The 13,683-nt window shown below is 36.9% G+C and overlaps 1 protein-coding gene across 1 annotated transcript in view; it reads left to right on the plus strand.

The window, feature by feature from the left end:
- Window positions 1-4,879, plus strand: part of HHIP (hedgehog interacting protein) — a 111,493-nt gene extending 106,614 nt beyond the window's left edge. Inside the window, exons 12-13 of the mRNA XM_064267542.1 lie at window positions 1,559-1,707; window positions 4,597-4,879. Of these exons, the coding sequence (XP_064123612.1) occupies window positions 1,559-1,707; window positions 4,597-4,790 (343 nt within the window). The 3' untranslated portion in view covers window positions 4,791-4,879. The remainder of the gene's footprint in view (window positions 1-1,558; window positions 1,708-4,596) is intronic.
- Window positions 4,880-13,683: the final 8,804 nt, after the last annotated feature.

The raw sequence follows: 13,683 nt of genomic DNA on the forward strand, positions 1-13,683 counted from the left end.
ATAAATAGACCATTCCTAGATTTAAATGAAAAGATGAATAGATTTAATGGACTTTTCTGAATTGCCATGTTACCTGCAAAACAGGATCCTTTCAACATAGGGTGGGGCTTTGATTGAGGACGAGGAGCTAGAGAAGTGGCTACACATTTTCATATGGTTTTGAGTTATTGCAGAAGCAGGCAGAGGTCAGGCCGCAAATTTTTATCAGTGTTCGTATTGTCACGGGGACATAACAAGCTAACCTATGTCTAGAAAACTGAGTCTACAGGGCTTAATTACTGTTTATCTCAGAAAGCGATATAATTTACCCCTTGTGGCAGTTTTGACCTATAATTATCACCTTCTGTGCTACGGTATTTAAGGACTCAGGACTGCTGACCATCCTGATGGTGGTGGTGATTCAACTGGTGATGAAAACGTCTTGTTTACATTCTTTAACTGAAAAGAGCCTTCTCACCGCACAGTGGCCTTGTGGGGAACAGTAACTGATAGAAAAGTGCCACTGCGTATTTCTTCCCAGAGATTAGATAATGAGCAGTTGTGGCCGATAATTCCAGCCGGACCCAGCTGGAATGACAGCATCTTGTTTCAAAAACAGATTCATAAAAATCTTGTTCCATGGTATTTTGGTTTCCCCTATAAATGATGGCAGTTGTAGAGCAAATAAATTTTTTTTTTTTACATTGCAAATGAGATGTTTCTGTTTGTTACCATTAGCATTCTTTTTCTTCATAGCAGGACAAAATAAAATTTATATATATGTGTGTGTGTGTATATATATATATATATAAAGTCAAACCCATTGCCATGGAGTGGATTCTGACTCCTAGCGACCCTATAGGACAGAATAGAACTGCCCTATTTTTTTTTTTATATGGTTTCCAGGGAGCACCTAGTAAATTCCAACTGCCAACCTTTTGGTTAGCAGCCTGAGCTCTTAACCACTATGCCACCAGGGTTTCCTGTATATATATTCTCTCTATATATGGATCTTTGTTTGCATGAAGGGTTTAAACTTTGAATCAATAGTATACACAAACACAAATATATTATGATAACTCTTCAAAAAAAAAAAAAATCGACCTGAAAAAAGTTATCTGAAATTCCTGCCTGTTTAATATAGTCCCTTTGGTTACAGACTGCTTCATTTGTTTCCTTACTCAAGTGCATTTTCTATTCTCGTTCTTGTTAGTTGCCCTTGAGTTGATTCCAACTCGTGGCGACTCCATGTGTACAGAGTAGAATTGCTGCATAGGGTTTTCAAGGCTGTGACCCTTCAGAAGGGGATCGCAAGCCTGACTTCCCAGGTGCCTCCTGGAAGATTCGAACTGCCAACCTTTGAGCTAGTAGTGGAGTGCTTAGCCATGTGTGCCACCCAGGGACTCCTTTTCTATTCTTAGAAAGTTGTAAATCTTTCTGACTAAGTCAGTTAAAAGAAAGTTCTCTTTGGAAAGCAGAAGACGTTGCTTTGTAAGAGACTAGGGAAAAACAAACTAGATTTCTTTCCAATATTGATTTTCAACCAAAAAACATGTTTCACGGTTGCCTTTTTACGCAGACCTTTAATGCCGGAGGAATGCCGAGCCACAGTTCATTCTGCGCAGATGCTGACGTCCGAGTGCTCCCGGCTCTGTCGGAACGGCTACTGCACCCCCACGGGAAAGTGCTGCTGCAGCCCAGGCTGGGAGGGGGACTTCTGCAGAATCGGTTAGTGTTTCCATCATCTCTGCAAAGCCTAGGGATGGGACAGTTCTGTGCACTCAAGAACTTGGCATCAGTTATTTCTTCTAGAATTACCTCGTGTTCAAAAGTATTTAGCGGTTTGCAGTCATTCATGCTGGGTCTGTTTCTGAACTGGTGGATGTAATCTTGCCCGTTTTCTTAATGTGAATTTTTCATTTATGTAAGTTAATCAGAAGCATCAGAGATCTTTAAATTATTGAGTCCTTTCAGAATGTGAAAAATGAGAACAGCACAACTGGATCGTCTCTCCAGTGCTCTCTGTCTTGGGTTCTGAGATTTCACGTCAGCCAATGACTTAGGGTTGGCAAAACCCCTCTCCAAGTGCCAGCATTTTCCAGACACCCCATAAATGCCATCCCCAGCTTTACTGCTTGCCTGCTGCGGCGAACTGAGAACAGGGTTTTTCAGTGGGTGCTGTTAAATAAAACGGGGAAACGCAGCGATTTGGAGGCATATTATGAGATTCTTTAATTCCCCCTTGTGAATCATCAGCTAGGTGTACAGCTGCTCAGAGAGCAAAGGAGATTTATTCCAGGCTTTTATATCCTTAGACTTGCCATTGCCTCAATCACGTGCAATGATGTGTATGTTCCACTTGGTATGAAGTAAGAAAAGTTAGATCAATTCCGATACCTAAAGTTTAAGATGCATATGTTAAAAATATGTTTCAACAACCATCACGTACATGTTATTTAGAAAAGATTGTGATCTCTGGTATTTCAAATATTAAAGTGCCTCTTGCCAAAAAAAAGAAAGTCATAAATTAATATTTTAATTCATACTTTTTCACTTATTTTAAAGATATATTTGTTTCAAAATATATAGCCATAAATTGTCTGCTTTATTTATTGTCTAACAAAAGAATGGCCCAAATTTAAAGACTCGCCCATACAGTATACATTTTAAGATTAATTTGCCTCATGACTGATAACATTACATGAGTGATTAATACTATGGGATACCTAGGAAATAGCTATCAGAATTGAAACTCAAATTAGGTAATTGCATTACTTAAAACAAGTGCTTACAGTATATTATTTATCTTCCTTTTGCTTGCCAAAAAATTGAGAATCAAATTCAGTGTTCCAATGTAGTATTTTAATTCCCGATAATTTCTCTTTCCTCCCCTCAGGCTTTCTTGGATGCCTGACAATATCTACTCTTTTACTTCTTTTATCTAGTGTCCATTTTATTTTGTCCCTACCTCTTAAGTCACCTCAGGTCACCAGTTACCAAATATTTATTGAGTCCCTTCTAGTGACAGTGTGTTTGAAACTGAGGGTGAACAAATCATTTTGAAAGTAAGTGCAATTATGAGGTAATAATTATATGTGATATAAGCAAAAATAGTTTCTTTGAGTTAACATGAAGTTTTACTTCAGTACAATACTTTAACCTTCCCACTGAATCAAATTTAAAGGTCGGCTACATAACAAAAATTAGAACCATTTTATAAAAGTAATCTACTCATGATACTTTTTACTTCAGCAAGAACGTTGTTCACAGACCCACATAGTTGACTCATCTCACCCAAATTTAAAAGAGAAAACAGCGTATTTTTTCTTGTCCTTTCTTTTCTATGAAGTCAGCCACAAACCCCTCCAAATTTTGATTTAATGCTTCTGAAAAGGTGAAAATGACCCTGCCCCTTGAAAGTATAAGGAAGTGGATTTCAGGAATTTTGTTGTTTACAGTGGCTGCACATTCCAAATTTATCCTATTAGCAAAAGACAATTTATGTATCCAAATGTATCCTTCTATCTCATTTTAGCAGTAAATCTTTATATTTCCTACCTGTCTTAGTTAGCTAGTTCTGATGTAACACAAAGACCACAAGAACAGAAATGTATTTTCTAACAGTTCTGGAGGCTAAAAGCCTAAATCAGGGTCACCTTTTTCCATGGCATTCTTTCCTTGTCTGCAGCCCTGGGCATTTTTTAGTTCCTTGCCCATCCTTATATGGCATCTGCCTTCCCCAGTACATGCCCTGTCTGTGTCTAATCTGCTCTTTTCATGGCTCACAAATGATTAGGTTTAGAACCCACCCTACACTGATATGGCCCCATTAACTAACAAAGAAAACCATATTCCCAAACAGGATTATTTTTTTTTAGGCATAGGGATTAGGATTCCAACACATTTTGGGAGATACAGTTCAATCCATAACACCACCTGTATCACAGTGGTAAAAATTCTTTATGAAGAGATTCTATGCTGAGTAGAGTAACCCTGAAAAGGATTGCTCAAAATTATCCTTTGCTGGCCAACTACACTGACCCCAAACATGGGCTTCCAAGTATAATCAGAGAGCCAAACCCACAGCCAGCGGTAGGCCCCCTGGAAGCCAGGGGAAGGAGGAATCCAAGGGAGTCCCCATGCTGGGCGTTCCATCTAACTAAACCCTGAAACTCTCCATTCCTTTTTGTTGGGCTGGAGATTCCAAAACCACTGGGCCTCCTAGGCTTCCTTCTCCCACGTTGAGGACCTGATCTAATGCTATTGGCAACATGGAGTTGCTTGGAAAGCCACCTGTTGGAAATGCCCGTAGGAAGCAGAGTTTTGAAAGAACTGAAATCCTTATTGTAAATAGAGTCAGTTGTGCAAGAGCTTGAAATTGGTTTCCATGATCTCTGCTTGTCCTGAAGTATCTTTCCTTCTTTACTGAGTGCTGGCCCCCAAAACTGGGTGTCTGAAAACTGTCTTCTCTGCCTGCATAGATTCTTTTGGGTCGCTGTCTTCCTCCTCTTTCCCTCTCTTCCCTTATTCATCAAACACTTGTTGGCCTCAGACTAAGGGCTGTTATCTGACCTACAGAATGAAAGTGTAATTTTATTGCTCTTTTTCTCCCCCCAGCAAAATGTGAGCCTGCCTGTCGTCACGGAGGTGTCTGCGTTAGGCCAAACAAGTGCCTCTGTAAAAAAGGATATCTTGGCCCTCAGTGTGAACAAGTGGACAGAAGCATCCGCAGAGTGACCAGGGCAGGTATTCTTGATCAGATCATTGACATGACATCTTATTTGCTGGATCTAACAAGTTACATTGTATAGTTTCTGGAACTGTTTGAATATTCCTTTCCAGTGGGCATTTCTTTTTGATCCTGTTCATTAAAAGAAAGACTGTTATCCTGCCACACACTCCTGTGATTTCATTTTCTTTGATTAATTTAAAGATAATTTCCAGAAATGTGCAGATCCGGTGTGTGTATGTTGGCACGTTTGTTCACATATGCACGTACACACACGCTCACAACCCCTATGATGCGGTTGCGTAACAGATGAATTTTAAAAATATATATTTTCTTGTGTGGAGTAATTTACACAGAAATTCCATTGTATATTGATAACAGAATTTTTATGTCACCTGAAGAAACTTATTTGACTTCCCAGGAATTTTCTGTCTGTGATAGTAAGTCAATTTTAATGGAGTTTTGAAACATTGCTGTGCAATCTGATGGATTTAATAAAAATGTCTATATTTTTATATTAAAGGACTATAAATATGAGAAATGTTTCAGAACTCCCTGATGGGATTTCTAAATGTAAAATTGTAATCTTCATTTTTATCAATGTATCCAGTTACAGAATGTCAGGCACTTACCTTCTACTGGCAGAGAAATCTAATCTCAAGATTGTTCTCAAGTGTTTTATAATTAAATCCTAACGGCATATTTTAAAAATCAATAGGTCTGCTTCTATTGTATATTTTATGTAACAATAGGCACTGGGTTTGTGTTACATATTTATATTGTTTATTTTATTTTTATAATATAGACATCACCTAGATGAAACACCTTTACCCTGTCCCGTAAAATACTAAAGTTACATTTTTCACCAACTTAATTGGAAAGAAGGGGAATGAGAAAGCAAACAGTCTTTAATGTGCTGTGGATCTAATCTAGCCATGTATCCTTGTGCCAACATGTAATCATTAACGACGGATGAAAAAGCAAGAAAACAACTAATCCTTATAAAATTCCAGCATTAAACATTCGTAAAGTGCTTTGCACCATAGCAAGACTGGCAGAGTCTATGTGATTAGAATGTTGCCGATTTCACACTGAATCGAACCTCAGTGGAGAAGAGTTCACTCATTTTTAACAAACCTTGCCTATGTAAGCTGTCATGTGTACAAATTTTTTAATAGAATAATCCTTACCAGATATGACTTCCAATGTACATGTTCCTTCAGAGCACAATGAAAATCCTTTCTTTGGTCAATGTATCAATAAATTTTCTGTAAGTGTTCTGTTCAGATCTTTAAAGAAATGACATGTTCTAATTTCCAACTGCAAAAAGTCTGGTAGACATTCTCTGATTTTCGAGGCCAGCTCTCCACGTTTGAATTGTAACAAAGTGATAAGGACTCTTTGCACTACTGAAAAAAGACACAGCTTCCCATGACAAATACACACCCACTGTAGTCGTCCTTCTGTAAACGTCGTTCCTCTGGAATCTGACCGTAGGGCTATATAGATCATGCTCCACACGCTGATTTCCCAGATCTGCCCCTTACCTTCAGGAATATGAGCCTCAATTAAAAAACATCTTGTAGCTAGTATTTCTCTATTGTTTTAAAGTGAGAAATGTGTAATTGAAGCACAGCGAACACTTAAGTAGAAAACACAATGTAGAAGGATTGGACAAGTACACTGCACTTGTCTTCCATATATGATTACTGAAGTTTCAAGTGACCTCATGCCAAATGGAAATGGGTTGAGAAATCTTGGTTCAGTGCTTAGTGAACAATAGGCTGCATTAAAAAGTGCATGCATAATTTTGCACAATTTAGATTCAATTGACAGTCTATTCAAAGACGTCTCAGAATTAAATGAGCATGGAGACCAAATTGCCCTCTTACCCCAGAAAAGGGGTGGTCCCTTCTAGTCACACTAACACTTCATTGGCTCAACAGTGTGACAAATCTTGCAATGAACCCTGCAGTAGCCTGCATCTGTAGGTTAATAGCAATCTTTTGTCTCCATTTCTTTCTCTTCGTAGCCCTTTTACTGAATTCCATCACAGAAAGTTTTACAATTAAAAAAAAAAAAGTCCTGACAACCATTTTTGTAAATGGACCTTACCATCTAATCATCCCTTATTCAACGTGGGTGACATTAACAAAATGTGAGCTTCTTGTGAGGGAGCCAGCTGTCTAAATCTGTCAAATAGTGCAGTTTTATTACTCATTCTCCCATCCATGGTTTCACTGAAAACAATAAGGATACTGCTATATTTTCAGCAAAATCTGAAAAATCCACCATTTCTTCTGACATCTTTCACCTTTCCATTTCGTCCCCAGAAGAAAAGCTGTTATAATGTCATTAGTTCTACTATTTAAAAATAATCTATATTAAGTGGACCAGACCCAGATTTTTTATACAGCTCTTTCCTAAGTGAAGGACTTTCAAGTGACTTAGAAAAACATCTGTACCCCAGGTGTCACTGCCTTCCCTATAGTGAGCTTTCAGAATAAAAGACTAAATTCTTCTGAAAAGAAGATAGCAAGATCCACGGATATTAGACCCAAGCAAAGAAAATAAAGCCGTTAGAGTCATTTCTTTCTGTTATCAGGAGAGAAGCAGATAGCAGTAGCTAATTAACCATTAGAAACCTAGGTATGGGCTAAAAAAGATGAGTTAGGAAAAAGTAACAGTTTCATCTCATGGAAGGCAACATCTACTCAGCTCACAAAGCATACAATCTAAAAACAAAAGAGAAGTGGCCTTGGTATGAATGCTAATATGTGAGGTAAAGACGAAGGTAAAGTAATAGTAAAATGCATATTATTATCCCCTTGTTCATTCTAGAGCTTAAGCATTGGGTATCAATTTAGAGTGAAATAATGTTATGGTTGTTATAAAAAAAAAAATTGGAAATATTCTTCCTACCACTGCTCCTGCCAAACTCTTGTCCTGAGCTAATAGAACCGGGTTTTCTTGCCAGTTATATAAGGTAATGGGAAGAAAACAGAATTGGCAGGTTATGAAAAGGAAAAGAAGGGAATAATTAAGAAACTCAAATGAGGGCAAAAAGTGCTTCCATCCAAACTTTTTCTTTTCAGAATTTGTCACAATGTGGCTATTGTGAAATGTATCTTTTTTTAAAATCACAAAGAATACTCAAAAGTTTTCTCAGATTAATGGGCTATCTCATTAAAAAAGCAAAGAAACCTGCACATACAATATATACACACAACCTAGTAGAAAACCATTCTCTTTTTCATTTACATACTTCAGAGAAGTCACTTCTTTCCTATGTCTTTCTTTGAAAACAATGACACAATAATGTAATGATGATTTTAGATCCATTATTTTTATACTGTTTTTATCACTGAATTATAGACTATCCAACAAGCCTACAAGGTGTAAAATATAAAGTTAGAAGCTCCCTCTACGGCCTGTCAAAGTACGCATCAATTTAAACTTTTATTAGTCCAATTTTCTGTTAATTCTCTCAGATTTGAAAGATAAAAGAGAAGCTAAACCCAATATTTAAGAGGAAGACTAAAGTATACCATAGGCATAGAATAAAGCTGTAGTTGGCTGATCAACAAATTAAAGTTTCTGAGAATCTCAATAGAATGTTACCTTATGATGCTGCCTGTCTTCTCTGCCTCCCCGCTGCTCTCTCTCTCTCTTTTTTTTTTTTTTTCCATTTTAACCCTTTCCCTCTCCTCGATTTCTCTTCCTATTGGTTTTGGCAAAATAGACATGTCCTGGGAACACCCGTAATAAAGGTGCCCTGGAGTATGTTGCTATTGCTTTTGCTACTTAGGATCTTTTCTTGATTTTCCTGAAAAACACCCTCTACTGGTGTCATATTTGCTCAAATTCTATATCACAAAAAATAGTAGACAGGTATCAAATTACTAGACTGATCTGTTAATAATTGTTGAGGCGCCTAAATGACCAACAGTCCAGCTCCTTCCGTTCAGCTAGTTTTCCATCACAGATAAACCCTACAGCTAGAGGCAAGACCCAGAGAATATTCCCAGTCAAGAGCTTTGGCTAACGATAGGGAAAGTTAGTAGCTATTTCCTACCCAAGCAGCAGCCATCTCTCTGGAGTCTATTTTGAAGAAGATTATTCCAAATATATGAGGAAAAATAAGTATTTATTCAATGGTGACTTCAGAATCTTCTTTCCCCTACCTTTGGAGTGAGACTTGAACTTGCAGAGAACTCAAACCAAAGCTCCACGCCGAGAAAATGTCCGCCTTTATTACGCCCAGGAAGTTCGTGGGCCTTGACAACTGTGAGTGCTGACAACACCGTCAGAAAGTTCTTCTTTAGAATATCTGAAAAGAGATACATAAGTGTACTATTTTACCTTCTTTCTCTTCATCACATCAACACAAAATAGTCACAACTCAGTAGCTTATAGGATGTCAAAAAAGGTAGAAAACCTAAGCATAGAAGCATTTGATGTTAAAGATACTAAAAACATGACCATGGAAGCGGCCAAAACTAATCCTAGCCAACTTAACCCTTCTTCATTTTAAATATCTCCTCTGAGTAAGTTCTGGCAATTCCCTTACAATGACCATTTAGGAGGACAGTGTGTATTCATGGGAGTATGAAAGAGTGTCGTGGTGTTTCTTTTTATTGTGATGGTGTTCCTAGCTGCTATGGAGAAATTTATTCAGTTATCAGATTAGCACTTTTCTTAAGTTCCTTATTAAATATGAACCCAAGATATATACATCATTTACCTTGCTTTCCTATAACCATTTGTATATGCCGTATATGTCAGTCGAAAAAGGAAAGAAAATAAATAAATAAATGGATCCCTTACATCAACAGAAAGCCTTAGGCCTGAAGCTCGTTACTGCTTTTTTAAGCCAGGGTACACAGTAACTTATTTTAAAAAATGGTATCAAGTCCACATGAATTCTGATGTTCCCCGCATGTACACCACAAAATCAAGCATCATGTTTGATTCTTATTTTTTTTCCGTATGTAAAGATTATTATTTAAACCCAAAGTACATGTATACTTTACAGGCAAGTTAACATAAATGTATGGTGAGTTATTTCAACTGACTTAATTGACTCAAGTCACTTAAATTTAAAAAAACAATATTTTGTTTTAGCACATAGTATAGAAAGAACTGAACATTAACAGTGATGGGAAATTTATAATGGCTTGAATAGGTAAATTGTGTTTTCATAGTGAAAAGCTGATCCCAGCACATTTCCTTTTGCACTAAAAAAAACAACTGGTCAATAGCTTCCATCCACTTGAAGAAAATGTGATAATTTTTTATGATCTATGCCCAAATGTATGTTATTTCTTTATCTCATCTTCTTAAAATTTAAGACATGATTTTCTTAGAGTAAATTAAGATTTCCTATACAGTAGAGTCCCCTTCATAATACTAGTATTGAGAAACCAAACTGACCACCTTAGGAGGTGTTAGATATTTCCCATTTCTCATTATATTCATAGGATGTGTTTGGACATGCATTTAACCAAAGCCCATTTAATAATAAGATAAATGATACTGAGGTTACTATGGAAATTTGAAGCTTGTTTTCCTAGGACATGCTAAAGTAGACTATTTAAAAAAAAATTAATTAGAATGGAAAGACTATCAAATCATTATCAATTAATAAGCATAAAAGAATCTGCAAAGAAAAATCCCATGTCTTTCCTGACCTGTCTGTGACTAATGTCCAGTGTTGAAGACTGGTTGTCATTCTTTTAATACATTTGGTCGTCCTAGTTTTTCATTTTCTTTTAGGTGTTCACTATTAGAACTATTTGTCCATAACCTTGCAGAAGACACCAGAACCAACCCATGCTTGGATTTCTGTTGATAAGAGGCAGAAGAATGGGGGAACAAGTCGTAAAAGCAGATACAAGTCTGAGGGAGCAGGCTTAATAGATAGACTTAGTAGGATTTCTCACATGTTCTGAAAAGAGACAAAACCATTGCCTCAAATAATCCCTCTGAGTTTGAACTAATCTGATTTATTTAACCACATAAATGTAATATGCAGAGTTCTCTTTGACTGAGCTTCTCTTATTCAGCCATCCTTCCCTTTGTTCATTCAACAAATATTTATGGAAGTGCCTAGCATGATTATGTGCTATAGAAAAGGCAAGAAAGTTTACAATGAGGGGTTGTGAGCCCAGTGGGCATGATGAACATGTTAGACGCAAAAGACAGTAATAACATCCAACGAATTCCAATTCAACTCAACATTAGAATCCAGCAATAATGGTACAGATGGCCTAAAGTAATCTGTGTGTATCTGTACGTGTGCACACACCCATGTATATATATTTATCTATCTGTACAAACACTACATATGTATACACACTATCTATGTAATATATAATATATGTATAATGCATATAAATTCTAACAAGTGTATTTGTGTTATCTTTAAAATAGAACAATTGTATCTTGAAGTGGTAAATGCAGAGAATTGGTTTTTATTGTTGATCTGTGGATTTAATGATTTTTAGGTGAAAAGGATGTTTAAGTGTATAATTTCTTTTCTTAATTTAATATATTTATGTAAATGCATGCCTGAAATTTGGTTAGATTGGCTGTGTTTTGTGTCCTTTAACGTGATCAGATGTATTAAACTTTATCTTATGACCAGATATACACGTGCCGTTTTAAAATTCTTTTTTATTTTAGAACTTTTTGACATTTTTCCTAAATATGAAAGTGAAAATACTTATATGTAATCAAACTGATTATATAAACACGAATTTTAAAATATTCTCTATCCAAACTATTTCTTCAAAATGACCTTGTCTTTTGTCTTTTTTCGTGTTATCGTTTTAAAATTTTACTCCCCAAAATACACGCCAATGTTAAGGGCCAGTTACATTGTGTATGTATGTACTAAGGAGCTACAAAGATATTTACCTTGATTTAAAGTTATTCCAAGTTGTGAATTACTTTAAGTCTGATCCTTTCAAGTTTGTAAGAATTAACAAGTAAAGAATATAGAAGAACAGTTGAGTACTGGGTGCCCACATTGAAGGGAAGAAGCATGTAGAAAGGAGGGGACATGAGAAAAAGTGGTTGAGGATACCCCAAAACTTTGCTGACCTTGCCATTTTGGCATCCAGCTAACCTTATGGTAAAGTGGTTAAGAGCTTGGCTGATAACCACAAGGTTGGCAATTTGAATCTACCAGCTGCCCCTTGAGAACCCTATGGGGCCGTTCTACTCTGTCCTAAAGTGTCACTATGAGTCGGAATCGACTTGACAGCAACAGGTTTGGTTTGGCTTAGCCTTATCAAGAGTATTTATATAAGGTTTATCTGCTATTTTGAACATGACCTTAAAATCTGCCAGTATTCTTTAGAAGAGCAAAATGCTTTCATCTAGATCCCCTTTCTTCCTGGATAGAATAATCTCTTTGAATTATTAAAGGGAAAAACTTTTCTCTTGAGAGATGATTATTTCTAAGAGAATAAAATGTGTTCAAAGGCGCACATTCACAGACAGGGTCCCTGAGCTCAGGTTGCCCCCTAGAAGTTTTAAGTTAGGCAAAGTGACCCCATGAGAAGTGCCCTGGAGCTCATTCCTACAGTGGCCCAGGAAGCACCACAGTCGTCCTTCAGTACTGCCCTGACAGCTCTTAAGAGTTTGTTCCCACAACTTAGCCCTTGGTCATTTTCTTTGTTTCCTGCGTGTGTGGTCTCTCCAACCAAATTATAAGCTTCCTGAGGGCATGTCTTCTGTTTGAATCCCTGATAGCCCTAGAACAGCTCCAATGTACTTCACATAAGAAAAATAACAATGATACAAATACACAGGCCTAGGCATGGAAGTGGTTTCTTGCTGTTGCTAATCTCTCTGGGTTGCCTCCCTACCCTTGTTTGGCTTCTCAGCTCCCCCCATTACCCTTATAACCAATTTCCTGCATTAAATTCTCTCTGTTCTAAACCTTGCAGTAGTTTCTATTTCTCTTTTGAAATCCTGACTGATACATTTATTAATAACAGTGACTTGAACAAAAGAGAGCTAATGTGATGGAATTAACAAGGGGCATGACGAGTGTCCTTTAGGAGAACACATGAAGAAATCAATCGGCTGACATTACCTGGATCCTCAAGGTGCATATAGAAAGATGAGGTCAGAGGGATCCTATTTCCAAATCTGCTGTGTAATCCTGAAATATCTAGGAAAGCTAACAATGGAAAAAGCCATTATTTCCATAGTTGTCACAAAAATTCTCATAGCTCACATTTGTACTATTATAACTATCGGCTGCCAATTTACTCAGTAGTCTGACAGCTAGAATGAAAGATATGGTACTTCTATAAACTTGCCACTTTACAATGACTTTTTTTAAAATAATTTCGGAGACTAATGTGTACTATTTTCAATGGAATCACAATTTAAAATAACAGTCACACGTAGTATCTCATTAGAGAAAATACAGTTTCTTCTATTTGGAGTTACAAATCGCCTCTTTGGAGATTAAAGCCTAACATGATTCTAAGAAATAAGAGGATGAAGAAGAAGAAGAAGAAAAAACCATTGGGGTAAATATTTCTTCTCTATTTTCATAATTTGGTGTCTATTTGATTTCTGTTCAATATTCTCTATGATTAAAACAAACAAACAGAATGTAAAAGGGGAAGGAAGTGAACAGAGAGGGAGAGGAAAAAGCCTGGGTAGCTCCTGACTATAAAACTCCTTCTTCTGGGATTTTGCCAGCATCCGAAACTACTGGAGCTCACTCATGTAATTTAATAAGATGTCATCAGATGCCTGAGACATATTTATAGGCTTATAATTAAAACTACTTGATGCAAAATCCATGTGCTTCATATAAAGTAATTTAGATTATCATAGACATTCTGTTCTGTGATCTACAGCTACCAAAATCACACATGCCAGGTGTACTGGCAAGAACCCTGGGCTAGGCTGTGAGATTTGGACCCTGGGCTTCTGTCTCCAATTAGGTA

This window comes from Loxodonta africana, chromosome 13 (assembly GCF_030014295.1).
Source record: "Loxodonta africana isolate mLoxAfr1 chromosome 13, mLoxAfr1.hap2, whole genome shotgun sequence".
NCBI classification, from domain to species: Eukaryota; Metazoa; Chordata; class Mammalia; order Proboscidea; family Elephantidae; genus Loxodonta; species Loxodonta africana.